We start from the raw sequence: 15,988 nt of genomic DNA, 5'->3' as shown, positions 1-15,988 counted from the left end.
TGTATTCCAAGGTATTCTGGTTCTTAGGTCCTATTCCCCCAAATTCCAGCCACATGAAACCAGATCTCCCATGTCTCTCCGGCCACAAGACTGGCCCTATGGGCTGGGGATGTGGCTCAAGTGGTAGTGCGCTTGCCTGGCATGCGTGCGGCTCGGGTTCGATCCTCAGCACCACATACAAACAAAGATGTTGTGTCCGCCGAAAACTAAAAAATAAATATTAAAATTCTCTAAAAAAAAAAAATGAGGTTTTTTTAAAAAAAAAAAGACTGGCCCTATAAGTACAGCCCCCCAGGATTCTAGGCTCGGATGGTCCAGGTTAATTACACGGGCCTTTTTATTCCATCTGGAAATACAAATATTCACAAGAGTCTGTACAACCTTAGGGACACTGTCCCCACCCTGCCCTCAGAACATGCCGCCCTCACACCAAGCCCCAGAACCCCAGGCTCCCTGCTCTGGTCCAAATATTTTCTCCGAGGCAGGAATGAGTCCTTGATACAGTCACAGCTGGAAAGAAAAAAAAAAGTTGTGAGGACACCCCCTTCCCCCGCAGCCAGGTGCAGGCCACCATTTAGATGGAGCACATTTCCCAGTGCCCCTTGCCCTGCTTCCTGCCCTCAGGGGGAGCTCAGGGCCACCCTGGGAGGACTCACCATCTTTACAGGTGGATGTCAAACACGCCATCCTCCACGGCCTGCACCTCCTCCTCTCGGATCTCTGCAAGGAGGGAGGGTTTTCACAGAACCCACTCCTGAGTCCCCATCCCTGGTGCAACCCTCCCTGTTTCACGGAAACACCCCCCTATCCGGAAAGCAGATCCATCCACCAAAAATCAATTCCCTAAATGACCAAACGACCCAATTTTCAAGGCACTTTTTCTAAGTTTTAGTTTTGCTGCAGCTTCCACCACAGCCACAGATTTGTCTGAGCAATGAGCCTAAATGTCAATTTTGTGTGTATTTCACATTTCAGACCCCAGCACTTCTGGAAGGCTCGATGCAAATGGTTTTATCTTTTCTATTTTTGAGGACAAATGCCCTGTGCCTGCCTCTGTTTTTGAGGACTTAGGCTAACGCAAATGGCAATGGTCACCTGCCTTAGAACTCAGTTTAACATAGCTGGGCTGCGGATGTGGCTCAAGCGGTAGCGCGCTCGCCTGCCATGCCTGTGGCCCGGGTTCGATCCTCAGCACCACATACAAACAAAGATGTTGTGTCCGCCGAAAACTAATAAATAAATATTAAAATTCTCTCTCTATCGCTCTCTCTCTATCTATCTATAAAAAAAATAAAAAGTTTAACATAGCTGTTCAAATGGTTCTCAGCAAAGTAATCATTTGGTAAACTGTCATTCATCCAACTGATCTAAAACCCTGGAGACCCTAAGAAAGCAGCCAGGAGGTTATCAGGACCAGGGACTTTTCTCTCAGTCAAAAAGCGGCTCAGGAGGCTGAGGCAGGAGGATTGCAAGTTCAAAGCCAGCCTGGGCAACTTAGCAAGGCCTTAAGCAATTCAGTGAGACCTTGTCACTTAATAAAATACAAAATAGGGCTGGGCATGGGGCTCAGTGGTTGAGTGCCTGAGTTCAATCCTCAATACCAAAAAATAAAAAGGAAATGCAGGCAAATGGTTCATGTGATTCTTCCAATCCTTTGCCAATCCCTCTAACAAAATAAGAGGACAGAAGCCTCTTTCAGTTCATACTTTATAAATTAGGGTCTCTCTCCTGCCCAGCCTTGGAAGGTCAAGAGCTCCGTGGCTACCTTCCTGGCACCCTTACCAATGCTTCTTAATAATCCCAACGGCAATAAGAGAATGGCAAACTCTGGACTGAGTTCCTTCCTGGATAAATTAATAGGCTTAATAGGCTGCTACCACAACCCGGCCTCCCTCCCTGTACAGGCCAGGCAGATGCGAGGCTCTTACCTGGGGGCCGGGAACCACGCCTTCCAGGGCGAGGCAGGGAGAAGCTGAAGGCCCGGTGGTGGGTGTGCGTGGGGGAGGGGGAGAGTGCAGAGCCCTCCAGGCTCACACTCTGGGCCCTGCGACGGCACTCCACTGACAGGCGGTCCTTGCACTGCTTGTGGCAGTTCACCCCACAAGCTGAGGGATGGAAGAACCCCACCACGGTCACTGGTGGGAAAACCCTCCATCCCATCCTGCAGCCCTGCACTTCTCCCCAGGTTCCTTCACTCTGGAGCAGCCGCCTCACCAAAATCAGAGTCCCTTCCAAGATGTTCCTTTCATTCAAATTGCCAGCCTATCCCCTCAAAAGTTCTTTGCTCCTAGGCAGCTGCCTCACCAAAATAGCCACTCTCTTAAAAGCCAACCCTTCACATTCATCAGCATACCCCGCTGCTTCCAAAGTGCGTCGCTTCTTGGCAACTGCTTCACCAAACTACAACTTCCTACCCAGAAACGAATTCTCCAAAACACCTCGGCCCAGCAGCCCCGCTATTCAGTCCGTCTTACCTCGACATTTGAGGCCCTGCTTGTAGATGCCCAGGATCTGCAATAGAGGAGCAGACCGTGCTGGGAGCGGGGGCTTAGAGGTGAGGTCTTCCCGAGGGCAGGGACTGGAGCCTTAGAACCCGCCTCGGGCCCCGGGGGACCCGGGGGCCGGGACAGAACAAGAGGAGATGAGGCAGATGGGATTGACCAGGTTTGCCTGGGCCTGGACGGCTCTGGCAGGGGCGGGGCCGACAGGGAGGGCGGGGCTTGGGCGGAGTTGGGGAGCTGGGGGGCTCACCAGGGCTTTGCAGTGGCGGCAGGCGACAGGGCGCAACGAGTTGCTTTCCTGGAAGTTGTGTACGAAGCCCATGCGGCCTCCTAGCACCGAGCTGGAGCGCAGGAAGTAGGAGACCATCTCCTCCCGGCTAATGCAGCCATCCCTGGTGGGGAGGGGCGCCTGAGCTCCGGCCTCCTCCTCACCGCCCGCCACCTGCCTCGCCCACCCCACCCCCCTGGGGAACTCCCAGCCACCAGGTCCTCGCGGAACTCAAGTTTTGCACCTTTGGTACAGGGAAGAGAAAATCAGCTAGACCAGGAGCTAGACAGATGTAGCAGCTGCCACTAACTAGTCGTGTGGTCTCTGGCAAGTCACTGGCGTGGGTTTCCTCCTCCCTGACTGCACACTTTGCAGTTGGTGGGTCAACTGAGAGGGCTGAGCTCTTCCCCAAGGGATCTATCTCAGCCTGTGGTTCCCAAAGTGTGCTCTGCGCAATGCCTGTCAGACGGGAGCCCTGAGCGCCAGGAGCTCTCCCATGCATTCTGGGGCCAGGTGAGATTGGGGAAAGCAATACCGGCTCACTCTTTCTTGCATAATCCCACAGGAAAGACGCCTTTGCTCCAGGGCTTCCCTCCTATCCCAGGGTTTAGGGCAGAGCCCCCTTTCTTATTTATTTTAGGGGAGGAAGGAGCACGTATTCTGGACGCAGACCTCAGTTCAAATTCCAGACTGCCTCCTGGCCATGTGACCTGTGCTGGTTAATCTCCCTGTGCCTTGCTTCCCTTATCTATGCAGGGACATACTTCCTATGCCTGGTAGGATTCCTGAGAATTAAATGAGATAATACATAAAAGTGTCCATGTGCATAGTAGGTCCTCAGCCACCAAGAGTGATTTCCATCAGGGCTGGTCCTTGTTTTGGAACTGCCACCCACCATGTTGGGGGTTCCATAATGTGACCCAGGTGATCTTTCCAATCCATGGAGCATTGGGAACAACTGGCCATTTAGAAAAATATACAATTCATGTCAACCTCATACTGCAGGTGAAAATTACACTCTCACTGAATGAAGAACATTGATTAAAAAAATAAAAAGTATACATGTATCTGACAAGATATAAGAGAATTATGTTGTAATCCTTTCTACATATAACACAAATTCAAGAAGTCCTAAGTTAAAAGACTGACATATTGGACACACAAAATTTTTTTTAAATTTTATATGGAAAGAGACAACATAAATGACACACAGGGAGAAAATATTCAACACATCCAACAGCAAAAGGTTAATATCCATTAACAGAGATTCTAAAAACCAATGAGAAAAAGACCAACAAACCCAGTAGGACACTGGTCAAAGAATATGAACAGGCAGTTAACAAAAGAAATATACATGGCCCATAAACATATAAATAAAGACGCTAGCCCCAATCACATTAAAGAAATGCACATTTATCCAAGACACCGTTTGCCAATGAGACTGGCACGACTGTCGGGCTTATTACAGCGTCCATTCTTGGCAAGGAAGTTAGGACTCAGGCTGTGGATGGGGGTGCAGACTGGTACAACCTTGTGCGAGGTCAGCTTGGCAGGCTCTCTCCTAATTTAGAATGTGCATATCTTTTGATCCAATTATCCCCACTTCTAGGAATTTCTCCTACAGAAATACTGGCCTGAGTGCATGGGTACAAAGATGTTCACAGCAGTGTGGCGTATAATTATAGAAAGACACTGGAACGGTCTACATGGCCACCAGCAGGAGGATGGGTAGGAGAACGCCGGCCCAGCCACGTGGGGCAGCACTCCACAGCTGCTCTAAAGCATGAGGTAGTTCTACATGAATCCACACAGAAAGAGGTCCACGATGGAGTGGGAACAAAGACCAAGGACAAAAATCGGTGGGGGGGTACAGTTTCTTCAAGAGGGTGATTGAAAAAAAAAGAAAGAGAAGCCCACTGCTACAGATACCTAGATGCTCTTAAAACTATATCAAAAAGTTTAAACGCATACGTGATTTTGCAAGAACGACATGGAAACCCTCAGGTTCCAGAAACAAAGAGCTCCAGGAGGAAGCAGCGAGCCGGGGCTGGTCCTGGGAGGGCGAGGCTGGTCTTTCTTTTCCTTTGGGTCCTGGGAATGGAACCCAAGGTCTTGTGCATGCTAAGCACATACCCTTCCTCTGAGCTGCAACCACAGCTTCCAGGCTTTCCCTCTTTGTGAGCTGGCCGCTGGGGCTTGATACCCAGTGGGTGCTGGGCACTAGGCCCGGGAAGCAGGCATGAGGTAGAGTTAAGGCTGAGCTGGGCCTCCAGGGTCTTAAAGGACCCCAGCCTCACTGCTGCTGCCTCAGCTCTGGAACAAGAAACAAAGCGACCACAACAAAGCCACTGGCAGAACTGGATTTATACTATAATCCTATTTGTCCATGAAACACACACCACACAAACAAAGTCTTCATGTATTTCAACCTGAAGAAAGACTGGAAGGACACATATATTGCCCAACCATTAACACTGCTCACCTGTGGGGAGGAGGAGGGGACGTTCACTTCTTACTACCTGATTTTTTTTTTTTAACCTCAGATTATTGTCATGTGGAAATCATGGAACGACAGACTGTCAGGCACAGTGACATATGCCTACACTCCCAGCAACTCCAGAGGCTGAAGCAGGAGGATCACAAGTTGGAGGCCAGCCTCAGCAACTTAGCCAGGCCCTGTTTCAAATCTCAAAATTAAATAATAAAAAAGGCTGAGTATAGAGCTCAGTGGTACAGCATGCTGGGTTCAATCCCGGGTACCAAACAAACCAAAAAAACCAAAAAACAAAAGAACATAGTTTTGAAATACAGGTCACATTTAAAAATAAATGATGGACCTAGGATGGTCTGGATATTTTCTTTAGGGGTTTGCCTGCTCAGCAAAAAATGGGGCATAGACATGGTTGCTGGGGGCATGTTTAACCTACTTCAGAGAACCAGATGTTTTTCCAAATTGTCAGCATATGAATTGTGGATAAGCAAGTGGGTGCTGCTAATTACAGGCCTTTCTTATCTATTCATTAAAACTGGCTACCCAGGAGCTCGACTTGCCTACATTTTTGCCAGCTGTAAGCTCCACAAATAAAATAGTATTTATGTAGCAATGGACCCCAAGCCTCAGTCTTTGCAAGATTTGGGTGGAGCCCCCCTCTGTCTGAATTAGTGAGGTAAAGCTGCCCCTCTAAGGCTGGCAGCCTCCTGCCACCCACGAAAAATCGAGGAGCCCCTCCCAGCATGGGCAGCTTCCCAGCCAAGGTCATCTGGTCCAATGGCCTCACCCTACAGAGCAAACTGAAGCCCTAGGGGAAGGGAGCCGGGCTGCCTGCCCCCCCAGCCCCCAGTCCTCCTCACTGGTTCTGGTCCAGGTCCCCAAAGGCGCTGAGATAAGGGAAGTTGCCACGGATGATCTGGAACTCTTCTTGTGAGATGTGGCCGTCCCCGTCGACATCAAAGTTCCGGAACACAGACTGGGGGTACGCAGAGGGACATGAGGGGCAGGAGTGGGGAAAATAAAAGGAATATCAGGGCCCATCTCTTCCCACAGACCTGTGTTATGAAGGGCACCTCCCTTGTCCACACTCCCACCCCGTCTGCACCTCAGCTCCGTGCACTAGCCTGCTCTGCCTTGTGCCTCCTAGGGACAGAGCACTGGCCCTTGGACATGCACTGGTGGTGGCTCCCAGGGCAGCTCTAGCAAAACCGCCCTTTACTAGCTGCAGCATCCAAGCAGACTTGTTTCCCACACGGCTCGGGCTCCAGGAGTCTCACCTCCACCATCTTCTCTATGTGCTCCACCACAAGGGCCTGGTCCAGTTTGGGCTTGGCGGCCGAAGTCCACTCCTCTAGCACTGGGGGCCGGGGAGGTGGGGTGCAGCTGGTAGGGCTAGTTGGCTGTGGGAATGGACAGGACCATACTAGGGCCAAAGGTGGAAGAGCCAAGGCCCAGGGGAACAGAGGCATCCTTAGAGGAGAGGGGAACCTGCCCAAGGCCTGCTCAGAACTCCTCTGTCTGGCAAGCAAGTTGGTAGGGTAGTTTCAAAGAGCTCCTCCTGCTAGGTGCAGTGGAGCACACCTGTAATCCCAGAGGCTGGGGAGGCTGAGGCAGGAGAATCACAAATTCAAAGCCAGCCTCAGCAACTTAGCAAGCCCCTAAGCAAGTGAGTGAGACCCTGTCTCAAAATCAAAAATAAAAAGGGCTGGGGATGCGGCTCAGTGGTTAAGCATCCCTGGGTTCAATCCCTGGTATCAAAAAAAAAAAAAGAAGAAGAAGAAGGTGGCTTCTTGTCCTCACACCCTGGGATTCTCGGTGGGACAGACAGAGTGGGGAAGCAGGCGGCCCCTCCCTCACCGAGGACTTGGAGCGTGGTTCCCGCTGCAGAGACAGCTGGTACAGCTCATCCTCCGTCTGATACTGATCCAGAGATACCTAGGGTACACAGGTCTGGTCAAATGCTGTGGTCCCTGCGACTCTCAGGAGCTCCAGTCTAGGGTCACAGGGCCACCTAGAGGCTATCAGTCAGCTCAGATCCCAGTTAGACTCAGGACAAAAGATGGCCTAGAATACACCCCAGCAACCCCCACACCAGCCTACACAGAGACCAGAACACAGCTTGGCCCTGAACCGGGTACTCAATGCACTGCTAAGACTCTAGTCAAGAGGCCAATTCAGAACAGCCTGACTCTGACATTCATCCAGAATCCAGCTCAGGTTTCAACCCTGATGCCCATCCAGTCTAGAAGCAACTAAGAATTCACTCCAAACCTTCACACTTAAGCCTCAGTCCAGCATCCAGAACTAGCCAGCTCTAGCCCAGAACCTGATTCCCACTCTAGATCTCCTGACCCAGTACAATGTCAAGGTCAGAACGTCACTCAGAGGACAGGAATAACTATATTAGAAACTACCTCTGCTGGCAGAATCCAGAGCTTGACCCCAGACTTTGAACATAATCTACCTCCAGAAATTGGACCCAGGACACACGCCCAGCCTCAAGCCAGCCCACAGTCCTCCTGCCTGCCTCAATATGAGACCTCAGGTCCCGGCCCTGACCATAGTCTGCAACCCATCTCAGCTCAGTTCAAGCTCCAGAGCCCAAGAGGATCTCAGTTCCTTGAGCAGAACCCAGAACCTAAGGCCAAGCCCACAGCCAGGACCAGGTACAGCTGTCAGGCCCAAGAGCCGCCCCCTCACCGTGAGCAAGCTCAGCAAGTCAGGGTTGGCCTGCACGGGAGGCCGCAGGCTGGTCACCATGGCCAGCTCCTCCAGGATGCTGAAAAGCTGTTTCATCTTGGCCCCATTGAGCCGGGTCCGAGCAGAGTCCAGCCAGTCAGGCAGTGCCAGCTGCAGGGCCACCAGGTCCTTAAGGTGGACGCCCAGGATGGGGAAGCGGAAGCCCACGCAGGCTGCCAGCCGGCGCCGGTAGTTACCATAGTTGCCTGTAGCTGTCACTAGTTCCGTCAGACCTTCCCAGAGCTGGGGAACAAAGGGCAAAAGATCATACCCCCCCCACACACTGGACCATCCTCCCCACATCACCCTGGAGATGTGGAAAAAGATGAGTCAAGGACACCGGATGGAGAAAAGGTTAAATTCCCCTTATCATCCCCCTTCACCTGCTCGTGAGTTCAAAGCAACATCTGCTGCCGAGTACCACACCTGCACACCAGCCCTGGGCACAGGATGCCACCAACATTTAACGGAAAAAGAAACTGAGTCTCAGGGAGGTGAGGTGGCACAGGCCAACGAACTGGGAGGATGCTGCCAGCTCTATAGTCGGTAACAGGAAGAACTGGCACACTCCCAAATGTCCAATGACAGAACAGATGCATAAATTGGGGTGGACTTACAATAGCAAACGGTCTGAAAACAAAAACGCATGAACGACTGCTCCATATGACAGGATGAAAAGACTCTCCCACCCCAGTGGAAAGACAGGGAAAGACAAAAAATAACACAGGACATGATTTGACTCATAGGAGGTTGTAAAAGGGGCACCCCAAATCCCTATTAGATGTAAAGCTACAAAGAAAAGTGAAGTCACTGTCACAAAAGTCATAACGTTGGCTGCCTCTGATGGCGAGGGAATAAGGTGCTAGGGTCTCTGCCCCTAAGCTACACCGCTGGCAAGGCTCTCTATACCTTGGCCTGGAGGGTGGTTACCCAGGTGTCTTCTTTATCATTTTTCTTTAAACTGCTCGCACGTTCTATGAGCTTTTCTGTGTCTATATTACCCACTATGTTTAAAAGGAGAAAGAACAAGCTTTGGCGTCAGGTGACCTGTGAGTCCCCCCCCCCTCACCAGCATTATGCAACCCCTCCAAGACTCAGTTTTCCCAACTGTCAAATGAGGACGGTGGCACTCAGACCCCACCACTGGGGAGCGTAGCACAGGCCCTCCCCCATCCCAGGCACCTTGATGGTTTCAGGGCCAACGTGATTGTGGGTCTCCTTGAGGCGGGAGATGGAACTGTGGCTCAGGCCCCCAACCACTGCCATGAGAGTGTTGAAGTTCTGCAGCTGGAGCAGCTTCTGAGAGGGCAATGGAGAGGGGAGGCAATGAGTCAGGAGTTGAGGCAGCCTTGGTGGGGAGGAGGCGGTGGCTGCGTATGAAGGATGGACTTGGCCTGCCTAGCCGCAGGGAGGCCGGGGAGATAGGGGAGAGGCGGGCACCTCAGCCACGTGGACGAAATGTGTGATGACCAGCGCCCGCTGAGGAGCTGTGGGCTTGCTGAGGACCATAAGCTGCACCCACTGCGAGACACTGTTGAAGAGGGAGATGAATCGCTCTAGGACGGGGTTGTCCACGGTGCAGCCATGAGTCACGAAACTGTGGTAGTCCTGGAACTGGGGGCAGGTGGAGCAGCCTCAGCACCTTGCTGGCCCCTCTCCCTGCAGATGACCATGCCTCGCCCTCCTCTGATGAATCCCCCTGGCCTTCCCTGTGACCCATCCTGCCCCAGAGACCCTGCCCCTCCTGGAGCCCCCTTCCCAGCCCACACTTGACCCCAACCACAAGCCCTGGGGCCACACCAGGATCTTGCAGAAGGAGCGATACTCCAAGTAGGTGAGGTGCTCCGCCAGCTCCAGGGGCTCCAGGTGGTCGAACAACAGGGACATCTTGCGCTTTTTCTGTCCCACGGGGTTCCGCTGGGTCACCTGCCGCTTCCACTTGTAGGTGGGGCTGAGGGGGCAGGGGAAGTGAGCCCTGTGCTGGGGGACACCCCCTCTCCTGTGGCCCCACACTCACGCAGACACGCCACTCGGGCTGGAGCCACTGTGCTAGGCACTAACGGCCCTCGTCCCGCCAGTCCTTCCACATCTCCCCCTCGTCACACACTCGACACACATTTATGGACAACGTACTCTGTGCCAGGCACTGCACTAGGCGCTGGGATACAGAGGTGAGCAAGACACGGTTCCTGCCCTCGAGGAGCTCACAGTCCACTGAGGGAGACAGACACAGAAACACACGATCACCGGACAGCGTGACACATGTACCGAGGCTTTTGCACAGGAGTCTGTCCAGAGTGCCATGGGAAACAGGAGGGAGCAACAAGCTCTGCCCTGGAAGAGCCCAAGCCCTCAGAGCCTGCAGACTTCACACCTGAGCCAAGTCTTGGTGGCACGCAGAAGGAGACAAGGGCAATGACAGGAGCGGGGCACCATGGTGGGGAAGGATGCAGGCGATGAACCCGGTGTAGCCAAGGTATGAGGCGCGTGGGATGGGCAGTGGGCCGTGGGAGATAAGGCAGGAACACCAAGCTGGCCGGAGGCCGTGAAAGGCCTCCGCGGCCAGACAGGCATTTCAAAGGCGACAGGGAGCCATGGAAGGTCTTTAAGCAAGAGAGTGACATGACCCTCACTCATTCAATTCAACAGACATTTATTATTAAGTGCAGATGGTGTAGGATGTTGAGTCCCCCCCTGAGGTCCCCCCACGCACACGCTCTCGATGTCGATGAGGCTGCTGTGCCGCCTGTTTCCTTCTTGGTCTAGCAGAGCCTTCAGCTCCTTGATCTGCTCAGCCAACTCTGGGTTCAAGTCGAACTCTGCTGGGAATGCTGAGATCCAGTACCTGGTTGGAGGGGCGGAGTCACACAAGGCAGAGCTTCCCAAGCTCTCTGTCCCCAGGTGGGCAGCACCATTGGAACTGGAGTCTTCCAATGAGAGGGACAGAGGGGTTCCCCCTCTCCCAGCTCTTTCCTTCCCCAAGGTTACAGAGCCTCTTGAGACATCCACCCGCACTGAGCAAAAAGGAAGAGAAAGGCCTCGTGGAAGAAGCAGACAGCCTGTAGCAGCAGAACCCATCTGGACAGAGCCAGGAATTAAAACCCACATGAGCCAAGGGCACGAGGTCCCCTCCTCTGGCCCAGCTGAAGACAGAGAGAAAGGAGCCAGAGAAGGGGCCAGGACCCTGGAGGAAGACTCACCTGACCAGATGGCAAGTTTTCACCTGCAGTGAATTGGAGTTGTCCTTCCGGGATTGTTGGTAGGTAAAGGGGAGTTAAGGAAAACATAAGGAGCCTGACTTTAAGAAGGGAGGCAGAGGCGGTCTGAGCACTCAGCGAGCTAGGGGAGGGGCCTGGGCTCGCAGCGTGGGATGGGACGCCCCCTCTGGAAAGAGGCTGAGGGCAGAGCCTGGGTTCTGGGAAGATGCTCAGGGTGGGGCATGAGCTCTGGTAGGGGCACAGGTAGGGGTGGAGGGGCAGTTTATTCGAGAGGCTGAGAGTGGGGCCTGGGCCCTGAGAGGCAAGAGGCCACCCAGTTGAGGATCAGAAGCCAATCTTAGACTCTGAGAGGGTGAGGGCAAGACCTAGGCCAGCAAGAGTTATGATGGGAGGAAAGCTGCAGAACCTAGACCCTAGAGGGAGAAAGGGCCAAGCCTGGATCCTGGCATATACAAGGAGCCTGCACTCTAGGGCTGAGGCTCATTCTCCATCTAAGCTGCGCAGTGGAGTTAGCTCTGAGACTCCAACATCAGGGGCCTGGGCGAGGCCCGCGAAGGATATATGTGGAGTAGTTTTGCAGCCAGCTGAGAGGAGGGGATGTACCAGGGGTGCATCATGAGGAACATGCGTACCAGCTGCGGGTCCCGCACCTTCCCGGAGTCATCTAACTCGGAAGGGTCAAAGAGAAGCCGGTTGACCCTTGGTCCTCAAGCTCTGATCCTGAAGCCCTAGCCTGCAGCCCTCTGGTATCAGGACCCTTGGGCTGCACTCTTGACCCAGCCAACCTCCTGCTTTCCCAGAACTCGGAAACCAAGAGGCAAATTAAAAAGAAAAGGTGGGGTAAAGGAGGGTAAGAAAGTGCCCAAGGAGCCGGAGGGAGCGTCCAAGCCAGCCCGGCCCATCGGTCCATCGTCCGGAGGGGAACCAGCTGGGGCGGAAAGAGCCTGGGTTCCCCGGGGGTCAAGAATCCAGAGGTCATTTCCTGAGCGCGGGGGGAAGGGGCACCCCTTCACCCGCTCCGCCCCCCCCCCCCCGCATCTGCCGGAAACAGCTTCCAGGCCAGAGATAGCAAGTTCCTCCGGATCCCTCGGAGAGAGAGATAATGTCCCCGCGCGTATCAAAGTCTGGGACCCTGGCCCTCCCTTCGCCCCCTTCGCTGCAGGCTCAGGAACACTGAAGAAGGGAAACATTCATCTGGTTGAAGCGTGGGCACCTCTCGGCCCTGTGATAAAGACAGGCTTCCATTAAGGAGGCTGCAGGATGGGAAGGGTGGGTGGGTGGGTCCTAGCCAAGGGTCTGCCCTGGAAAGTAGGGGCGCGGGCTTAGGCTCGGGACTGTGCCTTCCCTGCCACTCACCAAAGGCTTCGATGCAGCCGCGGAGCAGCTCCTCCACTGTGCAGCCCTTGTCGAGGTCCAGGGTGCCCGCCATGGCTGCCGGGGCTGGTGGGCTGGACCCAGGCTACGCTCCGGAAGCTTCCCCAAGGGGCTCAGACCGATCCTGTCCCAGGAGAAAGGCAAAGCGGGAGTCTGCGGAGGCGCAAACCAGGGGAGCGGCCCGGGGGCAGGAACGGGGCGGGGCGGGCACGCCCCCTGCTGGCAGGGGCGGAGTAGTCTTCCGCGGCCACCCCCGGGGTAAACGGTCAGGGCCCAGGATGGTGCAACCCTCTAGTTGGGAAATGGACCCGCAGAGAGGCTTCCGGCCCACCCTCCGAGTCGCGGGAGGGTCTAAGGGCTCCACGGGGATGAGGACCATCCCGGACTCCTGGGGTTAGTTGGTTGGTGTCCCAGCCCCCTTCAGGCCCTCTTCTCGCGCCTGCTCCCCAGAAGCACCTGCAGCACCCCGCAGCTCGGCTGTGCGCCCCTCCCGCTTCCCTCCCTCCACAGCTTCCCTTCCCCCGCAGGGTTATTTTGGGAACCCAGAGCCTGAGGGGACCTCGGAGGAATTTCTCCCTGGGATGGGAGGGTGAGGAGAGAACCCAGGCGTCCTGCCCGCGTCGCTCCCTCCTAGGCGCCCGGCGAGGGGAGGCGGGGCTGAGGCGTCCCCCAGGGGCCTGCCCTTGGGGAGGCGGGCTGTAGTGCCGAGGAACATTCCTGTGGGGGGGCGGCTCCAGCCCGGAGGCGTCAGCGGGAAGCCTAAGCCTGGGAACCGCGCGCTCCCTAGTCAACTCCATGAAGGCCCCAGGGGTCCCAGCTCAGCCCTTCCTCAGGGCCTTCTTCCTCCCCAGCCCTGGGTCCTCATTCTGCACTGGCGAATCGTGAGCGCACACAGAGTAGGGTGCCCAGAAGGGGGCGCTAGCATTGTGGGGGTGGCCATTGCGGGCCTGACACCACCAGCAACTTGGTCATTGACGGGGGCTAGACGCACCCATGCAGGGACAGACACTCATTCCATACCCAAGTTATATTCTGGAGGCCAGGGACCTACATTAGGTGCAAGCCCCATCTCCCACACCAGGGCCACAAAGCACCTGTCTCCTACCCTCTGTCTCACACACAATGGCACCCACGCCCTGCGCACACCTACACTGAGAACCCCAGGCACACACACATTCCCAGCTCATCCACCCTGGAACTCAAATCCGAGGACGAGGTCGCCTCCCAGACCTGCTGTTCACTTGAGCCAAACCAACCTCTAGTTTCTGGTCACAGTGGCGCTGACATCCCCACACGTGTGCACACACGCAAAACAGTATGTCTCCACGCATGTACTCTCCCACACACAGGCACACACCCCTGTGGGCGCGCACACGCCCATTCTGCCGCCCCTCCCCCTTCATCCGCGTCCAGGGCCAGCCCCGCAGCCCCAGCGCCCTGACTCCCCTGACCCTGGCAGAGCCTTGCCCCAAAGAAAGGTACCCCGCCCCTTCACGTACTCCCCCATTCTGGTGTAGGGGGGCTCCTCTACGGAGTTACTGAGCTGACTTTTCCTTGCAGTCACCAGAGCTGTCCCCCCATGGCTCTGCTGCTTCCATGCTGTGTGACCTTGAGAATCACTTGGCCTCTCAGCCTCAATTTTCCAATCTGTTAAATGGGGACTTAGTAGGGAAAGGTCAGACTGAGAGATGTAGCAGGGAAGAACTGGGTGCACTGTAGAAGCCCCCCCTCCCGCAGGTAGTCCAGAGCGATGCAGCTCTCCTACCCCGAACAGGGACCGCAGACTCCCCACCCATCCGCCACCCCAACCTGGCCGCGCCGCCCCAAGGGACCCTAGGGGCCGCGCCCTCCTCCGCTCAGCGCCCCGCCCGCGCTCGCTCACTCACTGTTGGGACCCGCCGCACCCGGTCCGTCCGGCCACCTCGGTGCGCTCCCGCCCGCCGACCTTGCTGCGGCTGCGGCTCCAACCCGCTTTCCGCGCCGCGGCCCAGCTCCCTGCCGCCCCGCCCCCGCGCCGCAGCCGCCCCCTCCCCTCCCCTCCCTGCCCCTCCCGCCCCTGCGCCGGGCTCCGCACCGCCGGCTGCGCCTTCTCCACCGGGGCTCCCCCTCGCCCCGCACGCGGCGGTCCCTGCGGCAGCTTAACCCCTCCCCTGCCACGCCGCCCCGGACGCCGGCGCCGCAGGCTGGGGGCTGCGCCCCCAGGCGCGCCAAGGGTTGGCAAACGGAGGGATGAGGGGGCGGGGGGACTAATCTAAAAGCCCCCTCCCCCACCCCGGACGCCCCGCTGCCCTCCGCCCCGCCTGGGTGTCGGACGGAGGAAACCGGGAGGGGCAGGAAGCGGACTGCGGTGGGGAAGGGGCGCCCCGCCCGCCCCGCCCAGCCCCCCGGCCCGGGTTCCTGTTTTCGATACTACCGTTCCCACGGGGCTAACCCGGTGCCGGGCCGCGCGTCTTCCTGCGGGCGGCGGAGGCGCTAGCCCGATGGAGGTCGGGGGGTTTGGGGGCAGAGGATCCCCGTGACAGTCTGGGGGATGGGGCTAGCACGAGGTGAGAACACTGGGGGGGAGAAGGTCCTGTGTGGGGCGAGGGATGACAATCCAGCTACCTGGAGATGCGGCCTGGATGTCTGGGGACGGGGCGAAGGGGTTCTCCAGTTCACTCGGGAGGGCGTGTCTCTCCTCGGGCCGGATGGAAAGGGGCAGCTGCAAGCGATGGGTGGGTTCTCTGCAGCTTGGAGACTGGAGGCCTGGGCCCCGGGAAGACCAACTTGGGAGGGGCAGCCGCAAGCAGTTGGGGTCCCCACAACCGGGCCAAGGGAACTGGTAACAGTTTCCGGCCTTTTCGGTTCAAACACACTCACTGTGAAACCGCGGGCCCCAAACCTCCCTGCTGAGGCTTGCCCCTCCCTGCCTGAGGCCGGGAGGCAGGACCTCCTCCCACACCTTAGTCTTGGTACCGTGAAATTCAGAAATAGGCCATTCCTGGCCCTCAGTTTCCCCATAATGAAGGGATGACAAAGGCCTAGTCTAAACGGTCCGTGCATTTCCCCAGTCCTAACGCCACCACGACTCTACCAAGCTGAGCCACCTGCTAAGAGACCCTAAAACGCCGCAGTGGGGCGGGGCTAGGGGCGGGGCTAAGAGGGCGCCAAGCACCCGCAGGCCACGCCCCCTCTTGGGTTCCTCCGGTGACCGTGTGGATCCTCGGTAGTCCGGGAGGATTCATCCCAAGTCCCAGCTCCCAGCCCCAGTGGGCCCCACCCAGGAGGGCGCCCCGCCCTCGGCCAGCCTAGCTGGCAGCTGACCTAGTATGGACACAGCACTGGGAAGAAAGGCGTGGAGGCTGACACTAGGGTAAGGGAGAGTCCCAGGCCCCGCCCCCATGGGCCGCTACCCCCC

The 15,988-nt window shown here is 56.3% G+C and overlaps 1 protein-coding gene across 8 annotated transcripts; it reads right to left on the bottom strand.

Moving 5' to 3' along the window:
- Positions 1-319: 319 nt before the first annotated feature.
- Rasgrp2 (RAS guanyl releasing protein 2) lies at positions 320-15,409 on the bottom strand. 8 transcript variants are annotated; one of them, XM_046445336.2, is made up of 18 exons: positions 14,478-14,551; positions 14,091-14,252; positions 12,574-12,715; positions 11,779-11,881; positions 11,200-11,262; positions 10,713-10,844; positions 9,800-9,950; positions 9,440-9,613; positions 9,182-9,298; positions 7,961-8,242; positions 7,118-7,195; positions 6,538-6,660; positions 6,121-6,236; positions 2,752-2,893; positions 2,475-2,511; positions 1,929-2,105; positions 657-720; positions 320-510 (listed from the first exon to the last, which is right to left on the bottom strand). In XM_046445336.2, the coding sequence occupies exons 3-17, from the start codon at positions 12,644-12,646 to the stop codon at positions 662-664; spliced, it is 1,827 nt and encodes a 608-aa protein (XP_046301292.1). In that variant the 5' UTR covers positions 12,647-12,715; positions 14,091-14,252; positions 14,478-14,551; the 3' UTR covers positions 320-510; positions 657-661. The 8 variants fall into 8 exon arrangements, with proteins under 8 accessions (XP_046301292.1, XP_046301293.1, XP_046301294.1 ...); XM_046445337.2 differs by lacking the exons at positions 14,091-14,252; positions 14,478-14,551 and adding an exon at positions 15,196-15,409; XM_046445338.2 differs by lacking the exons at positions 14,091-14,252; positions 14,478-14,551 and adding an exon at positions 14,666-14,785.
- Between the last annotated feature and the right edge of the window lie 579 nt (positions 15,410-15,988).

The sequence above is a fragment of the Marmota monax genome, unplaced genomic scaffold, assembly GCF_021218885.2.
Source record: "Marmota monax isolate L192 unplaced genomic scaffold, Marmota_monax_Labrador192_F-V1.1 WCK01_AAM20220418_F8-fsc00038, whole genome shotgun sequence".
NCBI lineage: Eukaryota > Metazoa > Chordata > Mammalia > Rodentia > Sciuridae > Marmota > Marmota monax.
Note: the sequence above shows the minus strand (reverse complement) of the source record. Positions and strands in the feature narration are given on the sequence as shown.

Bases quoted from the DNA above. Each gene is read 5' to 3' on its own strand.
- Rasgrp2 (XM_046445337.2), bottom strand. From the start codon at position 12,646: ATGGCGGGCACCCTGGACCTCGACAAGGGCTGCACAGTGGAGGAGCTG. The intron at 11,263-11,778 runs ATATCCTTCGCG...ACTCCCCTTTAC, and splicing joins GCTGCAAAACTACTCCACAT to CTACCAACAATCCCGGAAGG. The intron at 2,894-6,120 runs GTGAGGAGGACT...CCTCCCCACCAG, and splicing joins GGGGACCTGGACCAGAACCA to GGATGGCTGCATTAGCCGGG.